The following is a 17,347-nucleotide window of genomic DNA, read 5'->3' as shown; positions in this document are numbered from 1 at the left end:
TGTCCCAGCAGAAAGTGTCAGGATGGGAGCCAAACAGCAGGGGGGGGTGAGGTGTCTCCACTTCAGGCAATGCAGGGAGGCCAGGCAGCAGGTAGAGCAAGGGGTTCAGAGAGCACCAGAAGTACTTTTTAGTTATACCATTTTGGGGAATGTCTATTTCTTAGATCACCTTGTATTGAAAAAAAAAACAGGAGGTGATTTAGAACTTTTATTTATTTCATATTTTTATTATATATTTTTAAAGCTTTTTTTTTTTTTTTTTTTTTTTTCTTTTACTATTTTATTCCCCCCCCCCCCCCCCCCCCGGGGGCTTGAACCTGCGGTCACTTGATTGCAAGTCCCATAGACGGCAATACAACTGTATTGCCGTCTATGGGACATTCTGTATATTAGTATGGGGACATTCTGTATATTAGTATTACGGCGGCTGGTCATAGACCCAGCGCAATACTAATATATAGCAGTGACAGGCCGGGGAGCCTCATTAGGCTCCCGGCTGTCACCCGAACAGGTCGGCTCCTGCGATATCGCCGCGCAGGAGCCGGCCTGCAACTTCACAGGTACGGGGATGGTGGGGACCGGCCCCGGGGGAGAAGGGGCCACCGATACTGACCCGGCATCCGCTGTACTAGAGAGGCGGATGCCGGCGAGGGATAGACGCCGGGGCCTGAGACATCGCTCCTCTGCCCTGCCTGAAGCCAGCGGCGGGGGGACGGAGGAGCGGAATAGCATCGCCCCTGCCGCTGGCTTCATGCAGGGCAGAGGAGCGCAGCGATGTCTCAGGCCCCGGCGTCTATCACTTGCCGGCTTCCGCCTCTCTATTACAGCGGATGCCAGGCGCCACATTCAGACTATAAGACGCACCCTTCTTTTCCCCCCAAATTATGGGGAAAAAAAGTGCGTCTTATAGTCCGAAAAATACGGTAGTTATTTTCTCCATTTCTAATCTTAGTAATCCCACAGTTCTTCTTCTTTCTATCATTGATATACCTGAAGAAGGTTTTATCCCCCTTCTTAATAGGCTTGGGCACTTCTTCTTCCTGTAATCCTTTAGTAGGATTAATAATACATTTGGCCTCCATCTGTATAACTTTATACACCTCTTTATCAGCTATACTTCCAGTTTCCTTATCCCTCTTATATGCTGCTTCCTTTTCTTTTACTATATTACTTACCGTACTTCTCTAATAAACTACAATAGTCTCTTTCTCCTTCTGCTTGTCTGAATCACATACAGTTTAGTTGCCTTTAAAACATAACTAAACATTTGGACACTTTTGATTTTCTGGCAGTATCTGTGTCACTACATTTTGGAATATCAAAAGTTGCCTGAAAGTATAGTTGCCCCTTAAGATGACCCCTTTTAATAGTGTCCACAGGGTATACACCCCTGCCGCTTTATACCATTCTTTTAATTCCCTTTTTAAACACCCCCCCATTTCCTTGAAATTCGTCCTTCTAAAGTGTCATCATTTTGTAATAGTTTATGATTGCCCCCGGTCAGGTTCAGATTGGTCCACAGGTAAAAAGGAGAATCTCCCAGCGGGTCCCTAACTCACATGGGCCTCCAGCTCACCCTAACATTGTACAGTACACTTAATGCATCTCCTACAAATACTTATGCTGCAGCATTTCAAGAAATACAGAAATACATTTGGTTTATATTTAAGAAGTTACCCAGTTTATTTTAATATACTGTATGCACATTATACAACTGGGATAACATCTAGGTGTAGAGTCAGGCCAATGAGTATCCTTCTTCCCTGGGCCCCATATATACAGATACTAGACATGGCAGTCCCTGTGTGCTGTGACATATATACAGATACTAGACATGGCAGACTGTATGTGCCGTGACATATATACAGATACTAGACATGGCAGGCCCTGTGTGCCGTGACTTATATACAGATACTAGACATGGCAGGCCCTATGTGCCATGACATATATACAGATACTAGACATGGCAGTCCCTGTGTGCTGTGACATATATACAGATACTAGACAAGGCAATCCCTATGTGCAGTGACATATATACAGATACTAGACATGGCAGCCCTATGTGCAGTGACATATATACAGATACTAGACAAGGCAGCCCCTGTGTGCCGTGAAATATATACAGATACTAGACATGGCAGGCCCTGTGTGCCGTGACATGTATACAGATACTAGACAAGGCAATCCCTATGTGCAGTGACATATATACAGATACTAGACAAGGCAATCCCTATGTGCAGTGACATATATACAGATACTAGACATGGCAGCCCTATGTGCAGTGACATATATACAGATACTAGACATGGCAGCCCTATGTGCAGTGACATATATACAGATACTAGACAAGGCAATCCCTATGTGCAGCGACATATATACAGATACTAGACATGGCAGCTCCTATGTGTTGTGATATATACAAATACTAGACATGGCAGCTCCTATGTGCCGTGACATATATATGTCACCAGAATGTCACATAGAAATCAGTCTTAGCAGCAGTCACACCCTGACATTTCTCGTCTCAGACTGTAACAGTATGCACATTTCTACAAAAATAACTCTACATCTTTCACCTCCTTTAGGGTTCACACCTCATTTTAGCTTCAAAAACTACATTGAAAGACCTGAATGTGTAAACACCCTTTTAAATTATTAACTGCGTGATTTTTCTAATTGCAGTGACAAGACGCACATTGGGGCAGATTTACTATACCTTGTACTCCAGTTTTCTTTCTTCGACAGTTTCCCAAATAAGGGGACGTGGTGAGGGTCTGCAGGATACATCTTGACCCTTCCCCTCCCACCCATGGACTGCCTGAAGGATGTGTCTTGCTCCTTCAACTACCATCCATGGACCTCTAGAAGGAAGCGTCCTGCAGATTCTGGGATGAGTTTGTTTTCCATAACCCAAGGGAATGGCAGACCTTCAGCCATGGTTTCCTAGGGGTTTCTTCCACAGGGGTTTTTTCCTCTCCTGAGTGCTGAAGGTTGACTCTTTGTGGGTCACTGGTCCATCATCATCATCAGGACCCAATGACTTCTAATGAAGAATTAATAAAGAAGTCAGTGTATCTAAATGATGAGTGTATATAAGATTCTTTATGTACCTTCACAGTTCCTACAATACTAGAATCAGTATAATACCTAATCTATGAAATTCTCACCTATTCCCCAACTATTACCACCTTAATTTACTCCTGCTCGCCCAACCATGTCATGACCACATTCTTCCCAGCCTATGGCCTAGCTCCATGCTACCAATCTGTATAGTGGATATGACAGTGTCCAAGAAGACCCACAGCAGACAATTTAGGCGTGACAAATGCAATCTTTTTGCACATTTTTGGCATAATTTGATTATTTTTTTCGCTTGGCAAAACAAATCAGTAAAGTAATATACACCACAACACTACATCTTTTTTTCCCCCTAAAAATTGCTTTTTCTCATTAACATTTTTTTCAGTATTTTCATTGATAATCATTAGTTACATAAAAGTTACAGAATTCACCAGTGATAGTGAAGTTATAGGGCTGCTGTACAACTACTGCCATTACTACATAGATGGACATCATCTCCTGCCGCTTCGTCCGTCCTGTTCTCTAGTCCGATCTGGTTTTAAGGAAATACAAAAAAACTGATTTAAACACTATTTATTACTGTACTTTGCTAACATTGCAGTTGTTGCTGGTTAGCTTGAACTAGATCAGGAACCCTGAACTACAACTCCATTTGCTATTATTCCCCAAACAGCACTTGTAAAAATTTGCTGTGCATAAGCACATCCACAGGCATCTGTCCAAAAATAATTTTTGGACCATATCTCCTGGGACTTGCACCCTGCTTTCACTATATCACATACAATTCACTGCGCTATGCTGAGGAGGCCCAATAGGCCGAAACAGCGCTATCCATAGCTGGGAATCTGTTCCTTTTGAAATGGAAATACTAATTTAGCAATTAAATCCGCATCATGACAGTAGACTTTTTAACTGAGTCATGCATGATGTTAAGGATGTTGCCCTCTAGAGGGCGGCATACAGAGTGCTCTGTTCTCCTAATTACATCCTGGAGAATAGATTTGCATATTTTATACAATTCACTGTACGCATTGTTTAATCACCAGGATACAATGTCTCCATACTTCTATGCCTGCTCCTTCCTCGTGTATGATAGTCAAGGGGTACATACCGTAATCCTTCAGTGCCTGCCCCTTACCTTATCTATGATAGGCAGGGTGTACATAGTCCTTCAGTACCCATAATTCCATCTGTAGCACTGAATCTCTTCCCTCGTCCCTGTTTACCGCCCGAACAGTCCTCGCCGTTCTGCCAATGACCTTAGACTTGCATCCGCTGTTATCTGAACATCACACTCCTACTTTTCTATAGCTCACCTGTCCCCGGTTCTCCGGTGTCTCCCACCGCAGTACAGTCCTGCTGCTCCAGGGTCTTGTTTTGCCCGAAATCCCTGCAGACTTAGGGGCCTAAGGAAAGGACATGGGACATGACAGGTAGTGATGTCCTGTGTCCTTTCGTGACCTCCATGTTCTTTCCACTGATTGGCCTCAGTGGTCACATGCTGGGGGGACTACTCCAGGAGCAACAGGACCAGACCGTGGTGGGAGACACCAGAATACTGGAGACTGATATGTTATTTTTTTTTCACCTTCTCCAGCCCCCTTGCAAAAAATCACTTATCCTGGACAATCCCTTAAAACTGTGGGGGCAGATGTAGGGAGAAAGTAAACTGTGAGGGCAACTGCAGGGAGACTTTAAACTGTGGGGACAATTGGAAAAAAGCTAGTGACTGAATTGCTATGAAAGTATATATATAGTATATAGATAATATGATTAATAATCATTTTGTTTTTGAAGTGGCAATCGGATTCAGTAACTTCTTTCCTACTCTGCACAGGGTTCCGAATTGCGTAAAACACAATGGTCAAACAGCGAGCCCCAGCAGAGAGGGGCTTGTATTGTGGGGGAATGGGCCAAGGGATTACACTTTTGTCAGGGTTTTTTTGTGTGCATTTTTCTGCTGGGGGCCACAGGGAGGGAACCATGGTTTTGTGGAGGCTTCAAGGTGGGGGGGGCATTATATTGTGGAGGACACAAGGAATCTATGACGATTTTGTATAACACAAGCCAGAAAACTGGTGTGTGTTTTAATAAATATGACGGGCTGAGACATCCCTGCCTTGGCCCACTCTACTCCCTAATCTGCTCATAGTGATGTAAAGTGGAGAGCGAGGCGCAGACCAGGGGAACATGTTGCATCTTTGGACAGGGCCTTGTGACAAAGATGTAACTCCTTAGCACGCATCTACGCCACAAAACTAGCATAGATGTGCTCATACCTTCCCCCATCTTGTATGGCCCCATACACACAACCTTATATTATCACAGGTTCATGAACACAGGGTCAATACTCAGGACAGGTTCTAGTCCTGTAGAATTGGCGGCCCATTAAAGGGGTTTTCCAACCCCAAATTGTTTTTTGTTTTTTTTAATACTGATAGCCTATTGGGTTCATGGACAACAAGGGATCCATGTATGGTTTTCTCAATGCACACATTGGCTTGCGTGTAGCCTTGTGGGGGCACTCTAGCTAGCATTAAGGGGCGTGGTAAAAATGTTAGAGGCGGGGTTTAAGTATAAACCATTTGCCCACCTTCTAGGGTCTCTCTTGGGCACCTTGGTATACTATTCTGTCCATGTGTCACCTCAAGCATCATCTTACCCCTCCTCCATGGTGAAGGTATATTATTTTATCATTTTATTTACCATTTTACCCATAAATTGTAAGTTTTTCCATCTGCCTGTGTAGAGTTGCCTTATCCCAAGCACACACCCTGCATACTGCTGCACTGCTCACACAGCACAGTCCTGCAGTACAATGACCTAGCTCAGCACCGCACTGCACCAAACTCAGCAACCTTCACCAGGTGGAGGCGGAACCTTGTGTGTGGTGCAGGCGTGTCCTCCATTCCACCGTCCCCCAGTTCTTATCACTTCCTGCTTCCGGTGTGTGGATGAGCGGCGCAGGGGACCGCAGCCAGGAGCGGTGACGACGTGTAAGGCAGGTAAAGTAGGCAGGCTGAAGTGCGTGCTGATGGGGACACACATATAACGGTGTGTGGGTGTATGAGCTCCGGTTATTTCTGACAATCTCCATGGTGAGGCAGCCGCCATGACTGAGGCTCACAGACTTGATGCTCAGTTTCGCTTCCGATGTAATAAATGAGTGTCATTGGTTTGTTCGTGTCTTTCTAGTATAAAGAGTAATATCTGTATATTTGGGTAACGTTGCCTCCTCCATTTTTCTGTTGGTGGTGTCCTTTGTGGGTTGTAATCATTCTGTCACTTCTGTACCCCCCAATACCATTCATAGTATACCTATAGGATCCAATCTGGATAAAGCTGCAGTGTAAAGCATGGTGGAGGTTCTCTAGTGTGTGTGAAGGAGGCCTTGTACTTTGACAGCAGTCACGTCACAACTAGGTGGGGATGATCACTGTTCTTCTGCTTAGATGGACTCTCCACATCATTTCTGGATCTGTATATTTGCCTTTAATCCAGCCAGTGTGCCCTATTTGGGGTTATGTGTGTATGGGGTTCTCCTAAGCAGACACCACAATTACTGGATCATTCATTCTGTATAAACCTTTAGGCTTGGTTCACATAGAGGAATGTGCCACGGATTTGGGAGAGGATTACGCCCCCAATTCCGTGGCAAGTTCTGTTCCGAATCTGCCTCCCATTGCTTTCAAAGGGAGGCAGATATTGCAGCAGGACACAGAACAAAAATTAGTGTCCTGCTCCATCTTGCTGCAGATTCTGCGGTTTGGGAGTCCCTGCCGATTAGGGAAATCCACAACACAATACCAATGCATTGTGTCACCTCAATATGCAAAAAATCAGCTAATGCTCTTCATTTTCTGTCCTGTGAACTTGGCTCTAAAGGCTTTAACAAACTTTGCCCCCTTGTGAAATCCTGATTGTAGTAAAAGGAGAACAGACTAAAGATGTAAAAGGATCTGTCTTAAGACCGATAACAATGGACCCTGCGAAGCCACATTAACTATAATGGGATATCCATTGTTTTTACTGCTAATTTGCTTGATGAAAGTCATGCTTATTAGACTTTTTTGTGCAAAAGTAGTTAGAAGGTGTCTCAAGTCATCTGGGCCTAATAAGCAGTGGGCAGCCCACGGCTAGAAAATCAAGTGGATGTCCACTCCGAATTCCGCTTCTTTTTCCACTGTGTGAACAGCTTCTTTGATGGAATTCCCCAGCTCTTTTAGGTCCGGCTCACATCTGCGTTCGGGAGTCCGCTTGGGAACCCCCCTGAACGGCATATCAACCGCATTAAAAAGCAGTTAGGTATGAAAACACACGGACCCCATAGACTATAATAGGGTCCATGTGGTTTCTGCACAAAACATGTGGAGAGAAGACTGCTGCTTACATTACTTTTCTCTTTGCATTATTTGTGCGGACACTGTGCAGAAAACGCACAGCTCCCATCATAGTCTAAGGCAGGGGTGGGGAACGTACGGCTCTCCAGCTGTTGCAAAACTACAACTCCCAGCATGCATACTGGCTCTGCTGTTCTGGGAACTCCCATGGAAGTGAATGGAGCATGCTGGGAGTTGTAGTTTCACAGCAGCTGGAGAGCCAAAGGTTTCCTACCCCTGGTCTAAGGGGGTCTGTGTGCTTTCATTGCCTACCGCTTTTTAATGCATTTGGTATTCGGGGGGGGGGTCCCTAAGTGGACTATCCGAATGGAATACCAAATGCAAATGTGAACCAGGCCTTAGAGGTTTTCATATTCACAGTCTAACAGCCGCTGACCTGCATGGTGGAATTATACAGCAGCTGGAAGCAGACTGCTCTGTACACTGTGTAGTATCTGTGCCTCACTGTTGCAACTCCCAGCTGATCTGCAGTAATCCGGCTCAGCCATTACAGAGTGGATGGAGCCGTCTACCTCCAACTTTGTCCACCATATAGTTCTGAGCTGATTGGCAGAGATGACAGCTGTCAGATACCCACTTATTTTATATTGATGATCAATATTTTAGCCCCAGAAAACCTCTTAAAGCTGTGACAACACCTTGTAGAAAAGCTGTGTGTTGTTTTTTTTTTGGTTTTTTCCCCTCTTACCTTACCCTTAAAGGGGTGGTCCAACTAAGGACGTTTATCCTTTATCCACAGGAGATAAGTGTCAGATCACTGGGGCTCTAATTATTCCTCATCAGGAATTCCCGCATGCTTCCTACTTGTGAATGGAATACATGAGCCGGGCTCCTGGGATTGCTGTCTTCAGTAGCAGCGGAGTTACTGGAGGACTGGTCACATAAGAGTAGTGTTGCTTCATTCACAAGTAAGAGGCATGGGGGAATTTTGGTCTCCTGTATTCTCGATTGCTGAGGGACCCAGTGGTTCCTCTCCTCCCCCAGCAATCTGATGCTTATCCCCTATCCTGTGGAAAGGGTATTAGTGTCCTGAATGGGGTAACCTCTTTACATGTACGATCACTTTCAATAACTGCTATTCCTCTTGCACTTTCAGTAGCTCTGTATCCTTGGAAGAGAGTGGCTGAGTTTTGGGGAGGGGAGTAAGTTGCTGCCAGAACACCTCTGGCAACTGCTTATTTTCCCTAAAAGCAAAAGGATTGGGTGCTTAAATTCAACAAGCCCAATTCTCCTTCATCCACCATTATCTGTCAGGAGAACCAGAAGGCCCTCATGCACATAAGATGTCCCATAAACTTCCATTCATGCCAAAGAGTTTCTTTCATGTGTAGATGACCATGTGCTACATGGCTGTAGTGTATTTTATTTTGTACTGAAGCGTTACGTGGCTGCTTTAAGCTATACAAGTCTGACTGCTGAGGCCCTTAACAATACTCTGAGTATCAGATGGCTTACGTAGGGTTCACGGTTTAGCGGGTATTAGCTGGTCTTTGTACTTTGATCAGGTTCTTGGCTGTAAATACAGATAACACTGCACTGACGTATTGATTCTCCGGGTTACACATTTATTACTGGTACGTAATGTAGTTATTTCCTCAACACCCGTCCCTAGTCTTCTGACAACAATATTATGATACAGTTGAATATTTAAAGAATGTCAGACTAATTCTTATTTTTTTCTTATTTATTTAATAGTGCTGCTGAAAGGCCAATAAATGTAACATAAAAGGCCAATACTCACCTCTCCCAGGCTCCATTCCCAGCATCGGCAGTTCTATTCGTCTGTATACAGATCCCCTCACTCGGCATCCCTAGCAATGTCCTGCTTGTGTTAGGGGATGGGGGGCAGACACAACGTGAAAGCCACTGAGGCCTTTGACTGGCTGCTGAAATCACCTGGAGCAAACAGCCCGGAGACCTATAAGTTGAAGCCTGGAGCTGCCGCTGGGGATGGTGGCCTTGGGATAGCAGAGTAAGGGTCTTTTATGTTATATTCATGGGCCCTGCAGCACCACAAATATGTAATTTAAAAAAAAAAAAAAAAAAAAAAAAGCTTTAAAGCTCTGTCCACACTAGCATCACTACTCCAGTGTATAAGGAGCTGTAGTACATGTGTTCGATCAGTATTCTAACCTGTCCCTGTCATCATCTATTCTTGCGTGCTTGCCTCTGTCTTGTTGCCTGCTTTATCTCTGTTGCATTGCAGAGTTTGCAGTTCGTGCCATGACCTTCCATATTGTGTCCTTGACGTTCGCTGTCGCAGCCGGTTTATTTATATGATACGATTTCTTTGTCTTCATTGCATATCACTTGGCCTATTCAGAGATCAGGGACACGGTGCTGCTCTTGAACTTTTCAAACAATGATTTGGGTACAGGCAGAATAAATATTTGCAAGGCATTGTGTGTCCCCTAGCGCATCATTTATTCATAACCCTGTGACTAGAGTATTAGCCAGTGGCTATAAACTGTAAAGATTGAGAGTCCTCAGTAGTTTATACCTTTTTTTAATGGCTAACAAAAAATGATGGCCTACTGCAAGCTTTCAGGCTGATGAAGGAACTTAGTAGTTCCGAAAGCTTGCAATAGGTCATCATTTTTTTTAGCCATTAAAAAAGGTATAAACTACTAAAGAAGCCTGTGATACTCTATTGGGAGTGGGTCAGTTTTGGTGCCACGGATAGTGGAGTAGTTAACACTTCTTAAAAATGGCCCTGTGGAAAAGTTGCTTGTTGTGAGCCCTTCAGTTTTCCTTTGTACCCGTTTTAAAGGGACTTTTTTTTTTCTGGATAGGTCACCAGTATCGTCTCGGTGGTAGTTTTAGGGCCCCTTCACAAGGAGTAAGCGCAACGCTCATTTAGACACGTGTCCGAGTGTGGCGCTTCAAACCAGAGCCCATTGCTTTCAATGGGCTCTGTTTTGAAGCGCCGCGCTCGGACACGTGTATATGTGTCTAAATGAGCGGCGCGCTTACGCCGTGTGAAGGGGTCCTTAGGCTAGGTTTACATTTGGGCTGGGCTCTCCGTTAGAGATGAGCGAACACTGTTCGGATCAGCCGTTCCGAACAGCACGCTCCCATAGAAATGAATGGAAGCACCTGGCACGGCGACCGGCAGCCGGCAAAGTGTACGTGCCAGGTGCTTCCATTCATTTCTATGGGAGCGTGCTGTTCAGAACAGCTGATCCGAACAGTGTTCGCTCATCTCTACTCTCCGTCATTCCGGTCCCAAAAGCTAAAGTAGTGGTTACCAACAAACCCAATAGACTTTTCTCTCCGGTGATTTTAGTCGGAGATTCTGACACAGAAGTGAACCTACCCAACACCTCTACTCTGGTTTTCTGATGTAGATGGGCTTTAATATGGCGCACATTTTGGCATAAGGCCCTATCTTGTGGCAAGTATGTGCCACATTTCCATTTTGTGCCTCGCTCAATGCTTTCTGGAAATCCAATGTATTTACTATGACTCATGCCAGTTTTCTAGTGTAAGTTATACAGAACATTTCCTTTCTGGTGCATTGGAGTTCACCTGACATGCCATAAGAGACATATAAAACATATCCCCTGTCCCCAGTATTCTGCTTCCTCCAGTGCAGTCCGGTCCTGTAGCTCAGCTTCCTTCTTACTGGGAATTTTCTCGCCGACTCTGACTTCCAGGTTCCTTTTCACTAAGAGCACTGATTGACCTCAGCAGTCACGTGTGGTGGGTATTTCTGCCAGGAGCTGCAGGACTGGACCGTGTAGGATGGCATCAGGGACAGGTGAGTGTTGTTTTTTTGTTTTTTCTCTCCCCACTATTCCCAGCCATTCCTAGTTGATAAAATTATAACCTGGACAGCCCCTTTAAGGCATGGAGCTGGCAACCTCACAAAGTATGAACTGATGGTTTGGTGGAATTGATGACCTGTTCTAGTTTTAGGTTGAAGATCAGAAATTTGAATACAGGGAGCAGGAGAGGTGTAGAAGATAAAAATGCACTTCCTCTAAGATCACGTTTGCGCCATGGTCCCCAAGCAGACCACTGTATGAGTAGTTACACATGCAGACCAGCAGACCCCATTGACCATAACAGGATCCAGCCGTTTAAAAACTGAAAGCAGTGGAGAGAAAAGTCTTCCCTGCAGGACTTTTCTCTCTAATTTTCATCAGTTTCTACGATGGGGATGTCCAAATGAGATTCCAGCGCAGATGTTCACACCTGCACCTGGTATCCATCTTCTTGCAAACCATCTTAACAGAAAAACACCTAGGGACAACACGGTGGCTCAGTGGTTAGCACTGCAGCCTTGCAGCGCTGGAGTTCGAATCCTGCCAGGAACAACATCTGCAAGGAGTTTGTATGTTCTCCCCGTGTTTGCGTGGATTTCCTCCCGTTCTACAAAGACATACTGATAGGGGGGAAAAAAAAAAAGTACATTGTGATCCCTAAATGGGGCTCACAATCTACATAAAAAAAAGAAAAACACATTGGTACAAAAAGAATTCCAAACGGTTACACAACAGATGCCCAAATCCATCTTTTTAGGCAGTTTAGTCCATGGGTGTCAGTTTGTGCCCCTTTGTGTCTGTTTTTGACCAATCCGGTTTTTCTTTTCCCAAGTGCAGAGGGAAATACGGATTGCAAAACACACAAAAACTGGTTACTATCTGTTTGTAATCCGCTTTCTATAGACCTCAATGTTATAAAAAAAAAAAAAAAAACACGTCCGTCTGATATCCTTATTTTTTTTGAATGGAGAAAAAGTCCTGCAAGTCTGACTTTTTTTTTTTTTTTTTTTCTCCGCTCAAAAGAGAAGATTCCAGACAGAAATTGTCCAAGCGCTCACCTGCGGATGGTTTTTACAACGCATTGGAATCCGCTTTAGAGGGCTTTGAGACTGTTTCAAAAACAGATTTTGCGCTGAGAGACATTGCTGATGTGAACCCAGCCTTATACTGATCTGCCTCCTCCTCGCTGGTCCACCTGTCGCCTCCACTGCTCAGGTTTGTGTATGGAGTGGCTGCAGTGCTGACGTCTTATTGACCCAGCCACTACAGGTATCTCACTCGTGTCGGCCATAGGGTCTATTCACATGAAGGAAAATGGTGAGGAATTCGGTGTGGAAATTTCCACGCTGAAAAAAAGCGCCTCCGATTGATTTCAATGGGTGCCGCTAGCTTTTTTTTTTTTCCACTTGCGGAAAATTTCAGCGTGGAAAATTCCACACCAAATTCCTCACCATTTTTCTCCTTGTGAATGGACCCATATAGTGATGAGAGCGTTAATGGTTACAGCGGTCCTGTCATCGTGACAGATGGTCCAATGTAGAAAGGGAGGGCAGGGTGAAGGTAAGTAGAAGCGCATCTTTATTTTCCACACCTTCCCTACTGTCTGCATTCAAATTTCTGATCCCGGACAACCCCAAAATGAAGCCCTCTAGCCCCTTTTAATGAGCCTCACTCTGTATCAGATTAGGAAAACTTGACAGCTTTTTTTCTTTCAGCGACAGCACCACCCTTATCCATTGGCTGTGTCTGGTATTTCAGGTCTGACACATTCCTTTCACTGAACCTGAACATAAACTCCCTACAATACCTTTCCTGACACGTCACTTAGATTACTTCTAAGCTTCTCCCATCTTTTTCAGGAAGGAAATCCTTTTACAACTACCTCCTGTGGGTCGTGCAGGCAAGGACAATGGTGTCTAAGCAGGCGTTCCTCTTCAGCTTGGGTTCCCTCTACCTTTCCCTCTTATTTGTATTTCTTCTCATGGATGTTTATGCCAGACCGGCAAATAATTCTGCCTTAAAAGATAAACCGGTGGACAATAAGGACGAGAATGAAATCATGCCCCCCGACCACCTTAATGGAGTGAAGATGGAGATGGACGGTCACCTCAACAAGGACTTTCATCAGGAGGTCTTCTTGGGTAAAGAGATAGAAGAATTTGATGAGGATTCGGAGCCAAGGAAGAATAGAAAGAAGCTGGCGGCCATCTTTTCAAAGTAAGTTCTTGACTGTTGGTGCAGAGAATGGATGGTTGGGGGAGGCCAAACTCTTCTGGAAAGTGAACTGGAGTTACCTCTTCATCATAGTGGTTAACGCCTGGCTCCCACTGGGACAGCCTCAGCTTTATTAGGGTATGTTCACATGGTGGAAAATGGATTCTGCGTGTGGCTTGCTGCAATGTAATGCCGATGCAGTGTACCGACATTCTGCTCTGGATTAGGCCCGAATGAATGGGCCTAATCGGGAGAGAGTCTCGCGCCAAAGACACCGCAGTAAGATAGGTCATCTCGCTTCTTTTTTCCACTACTAACTAGCAGAAAAAAGAAGCGAGTGGCTCCCATTGAAGTTAATGGGAGTCGTTTTGGCAGGCGGATTTTGAGGCAGATTCCGCGTCAAAATCCACTACCAAAAAACTCTGTGTGAATTAGCCCTTAGCGTATTTGAGTACACCAAAGGCTTCTGTGTCTACATCCACAACCTCAGTTATGGTGGCCCTCAGTGCTCACACAATAATGGTGCTCCACCTAGTAACAATGAATTACTGTAAATCAGCCATGCATGTCCTTTTTTGTCATGAAGTTCCTGGTTCACACTATAATAACCTATGGAGCCTTTATATGGATTTCGGGGCACCTATTGCATATTTAATACTCTCTGATCTGTAGAGGTCCAACACCCAGAGCCCTCACAGATCAGCTGTTCTGCTGGTGTCTTGGCTACCGAAGCTACTGCAATGGATGTGAAACTAAAGCGGTCTGCACCTATTCAAGTATTAGGGACAGAGCTGCACCCCTTTCCGCTATACACCAATGGCGTCTGGAAACTGCAGCTCCGCTCTTATTACCTGAATGCGAGCAGAGCGTTTTCTGCTTCCCGTCCACCACTCTAGCTTCTGGTTCATGGACACTTCCAGAACAGCTTATCTATGTGGGATCTGGTTCTAAAACCTGTACAGATCAGATACTGAGGACTTATCCTATGAATAGGTCATTAGTAACATTGGTACCCTATGTAAGCGTTTTTGGCAGGGAAGGGAGCTTGCGGTTCTCTACTCTGCTATTGTAGTCATCTTAATCTGCCTTCTGAAGTTGCCCGGACATCTGAGGCACCTCCATTAAAGGATCATGAGTCAGACATTAAACACAAGCTTTACTCATAATGGATGCTCTCTATTACTACACACACTGGTATTGGCCATGGTGACTATGCAGTGGGCTGTGACAGTGATACGTCCTGACTAATAGAATGTGCTAGACTGATATTTGCTAGACCATACATGTAGTAAATTGTAGTGGAGCGGACGGCTCACATCCTGTGACTTGTTATAGGCCAGTAGTTAACTTTGGTTAGACCGCTTACAAATATTAACTTCAATGACTAGATATTTCCTGGTAAAAAATATGCAAATCTATTCTCCTGGGTGGAATTAGGAGAACAATGCACTCTGTACGCCACCCTATAGAGGGCAGCATCCTTAACATCATGCATGACTCAGTTAAAAAGTCTATTTAATCATGATGTGGATTTAATTGCCAAATCAGTATTTCTGTCCCAAAAGGAACAGATTCCCAGCTATGGACAGCGCTGTTTCGGTCTTTTGGACCTCCTCAGCATAGCGCAGGGATACTGATTTGGCAGAGTGAGAGACTATAAATACTAATTTGCCAATTTAAATCCACATCATGATTAAAAAGACTTTATAACTGAGTCATGCATGATGTTAAGGATGCTGCCCTCTAGAGGGTGGTGTACAGAGTGCACTGTTCTCCTAATTACATCCTGATCCCTTTACGAGATCATTGTTATTCGGATTACTTTTTAAGCCTGCCAGAGGGTTTCCACCATTTAAACCAGTCAAATAGGATTGTGTGATCAGCGCTCCATACACTTCTATGGGGCTGTAATCTCTTGTAATGCCCACGGCCCCATAGCAGTCAATGGAGTGCCCCACCCCCTGTCAATCGGACACGTAAAACGTCTTGTGGTTAGGGGATAAGTGTCCAGAACAGGAAACGTACATTACGTAAAATCTCAGAGCTACTTCCGTACAAGGAAATGACAAACTTTTTAGGGCAGCTGACCATACGTTTTATAGGGAAAATACAGAATTACACATTGGCCAACCATGTGATGAATTGATGGCCTGGAACGTCTAAAGTGTGACCTGTACCAGCAGGCGGGATCCATGATGTCTGCCTGATCTAAAAGCTTTTAGTGTGCATTTACCTTTGTAAACTAGAAAGGAGCTGTAAAGCATTTCAGTTTTGCAGCAGGACCTATACCTGTAAGTACTTGTATGCTACCTGGGCCATCTATTCAAAAGGAGGTCAGAGAGAGCATAAACTTGCAAACGTGCCAATTCGAAACGTCACATCTCCTTAGTCACCCAACACCATATTCTCGGTTATTGAATCAGTGATCTGTGAGAAATCTTTACACGATTTAGCGTTTCAGTGTAATTGATACCAGGTAAAACCCCAACAATTGATTTTCTTTGGACGTTCATCTCCCCTGTACAGGAAGCGTCATTGTTCTGAGAAATCTGAACCTACATAGTCGGTAATGGAGCCTCAGCGCACTCTTCCTGCTGGAAGTGCGGTGTCTTGAGGCACCTTTACAAGAAATCGTACCTTGTGTCATCAAGAAACGCGATGGGTATTGTGGTTCTGTGGTTACACCGACCTCTCCCACGCACAGCTGCACATCTGTGTTACAGTCTAGATCTCGCCTTACTGATCTTGGTCGAGCCCTGATTTGGTTTTGATATGGTTCTGTGAAATTGTGATATATATATACCAATAGCAAAGCCATCAAGTTCCTTAAGACGACTCAAGACACTTGATCTTGCCATCTGAACGTCATACGCCCTAATAGGACATATTCAGGTGTTGCCTTGATAGTGCAATATTGTTAAAATGGATCTGTCTCCTAAATTTTCTGCCCTATGTAAGGGCAACAGTGACATGTTTGTTCTAGCTATTGTGCCTACCACTGGTGTAAATGTGGCGCATCTAGTGTGGGTAAAATGTTTCCAGCTTGTTAGACATGTGGGTGTGGCTTAAAGGAGCCAACTAAAAGGGGGTATAATCTTAAATCTGGTGTTTCTTTAGACTGTCTGTTGGCTTAGTTTGAGCCATTACTATTAGTGAATTTGGGTCAAGGTGTAAAACACATATGTCTGGATTTTGGAACATATTTGTCAGAATTCTGATGCATTTCTTATTGGTTTATCTGCCTCCTTGTGTGTCGGAGGATAATAGAGGAGGAGACTGCTTTGGGACAAAGCTTGGTAGCTGTCCTCCATTCCCAATTATATAGGGGTCCTGATCCTAAATATCCTGCCCTATGTATAGGCATCAGGGACCAGGGCATTCTCAGCTGATAACTCAGTGCTTTGTGCTGATTTGGCTCATGAGACAATTGCCCTGTCCTGGATAATAGAGAATGATATTATGTGCTATTCAGTTTTACCAACCTGACAGCGGGGACAGTCCTTATAATGTAACCAAGACATGTGCGAGGAAGCAGAAAACCCCTCCGCTCAGGTGGGTGCTATATACATCCTGCTCACTTTCACCCTGGTTGTTTCGAGGGTGATGTCTTGAAAAGGGGTCAGCACGTTAGGTGTGGTTTCTTGGAGAGAGCAGATCTGTAGTATTACACAACAAGGGAAGTGGTTGTAGCAGATGTATCTTCCTTCACTTTGTGTGTTTGCTGTGACATGAGATGTGAAGAGAAGAAACTCATTGATAAGTCACTGAGCTCAGGGCGATCATGTCTTCTATCTATCTATCTATCTATCTATCTATCTATCTATCTATCTATCTATCTATCTATCTATCTATCTATCTATCTATCTATGTACAGTATCTATCTCC

The 17,347-nt window shown here is 44.4% G+C and overlaps 1 protein-coding gene across 2 annotated transcripts in view; it reads left to right on the top strand.

Annotated features, from left to right (window-relative positions):
• The first annotated feature begins 5,979 nt into the window (after positions 1 to 5,979).
• The window catches only part of SDF4 (stromal cell derived factor 4), a 32,483-nt gene continuing 21,115 nt past the window's right edge, over positions 5,980 to 17,347 (top strand). The window contains exons 1-2 of one of the 2 annotated variants that reach the window (XM_075277665.1): positions 5,980 to 6,086; positions 13,108 to 13,465. In XM_075277665.1, coding sequence (XP_075133766.1) covers positions 13,158 to 13,465 — 308 coding nt within the window. In that variant the 5' untranslated portion in view covers positions 5,980 to 6,086; positions 13,108 to 13,157. The remainder of the gene's footprint in view (positions 6,087 to 13,107; positions 13,466 to 17,347) is intronic. The other variant, XM_075277666.1, reaches the window with a different exon arrangement.

Source organism: Leptodactylus fuscus, chromosome 6 (assembly GCF_031893055.1).
Source record: "Leptodactylus fuscus isolate aLepFus1 chromosome 6, aLepFus1.hap2, whole genome shotgun sequence".
NCBI lineage: Eukaryota > Metazoa > Chordata > Amphibia > Anura > Leptodactylidae > Leptodactylus > Leptodactylus fuscus.
The sequence above is the reverse complement of the archived record's forward strand: the minus strand, read 5'-3'. Positions and strand labels throughout refer to the sequence as shown.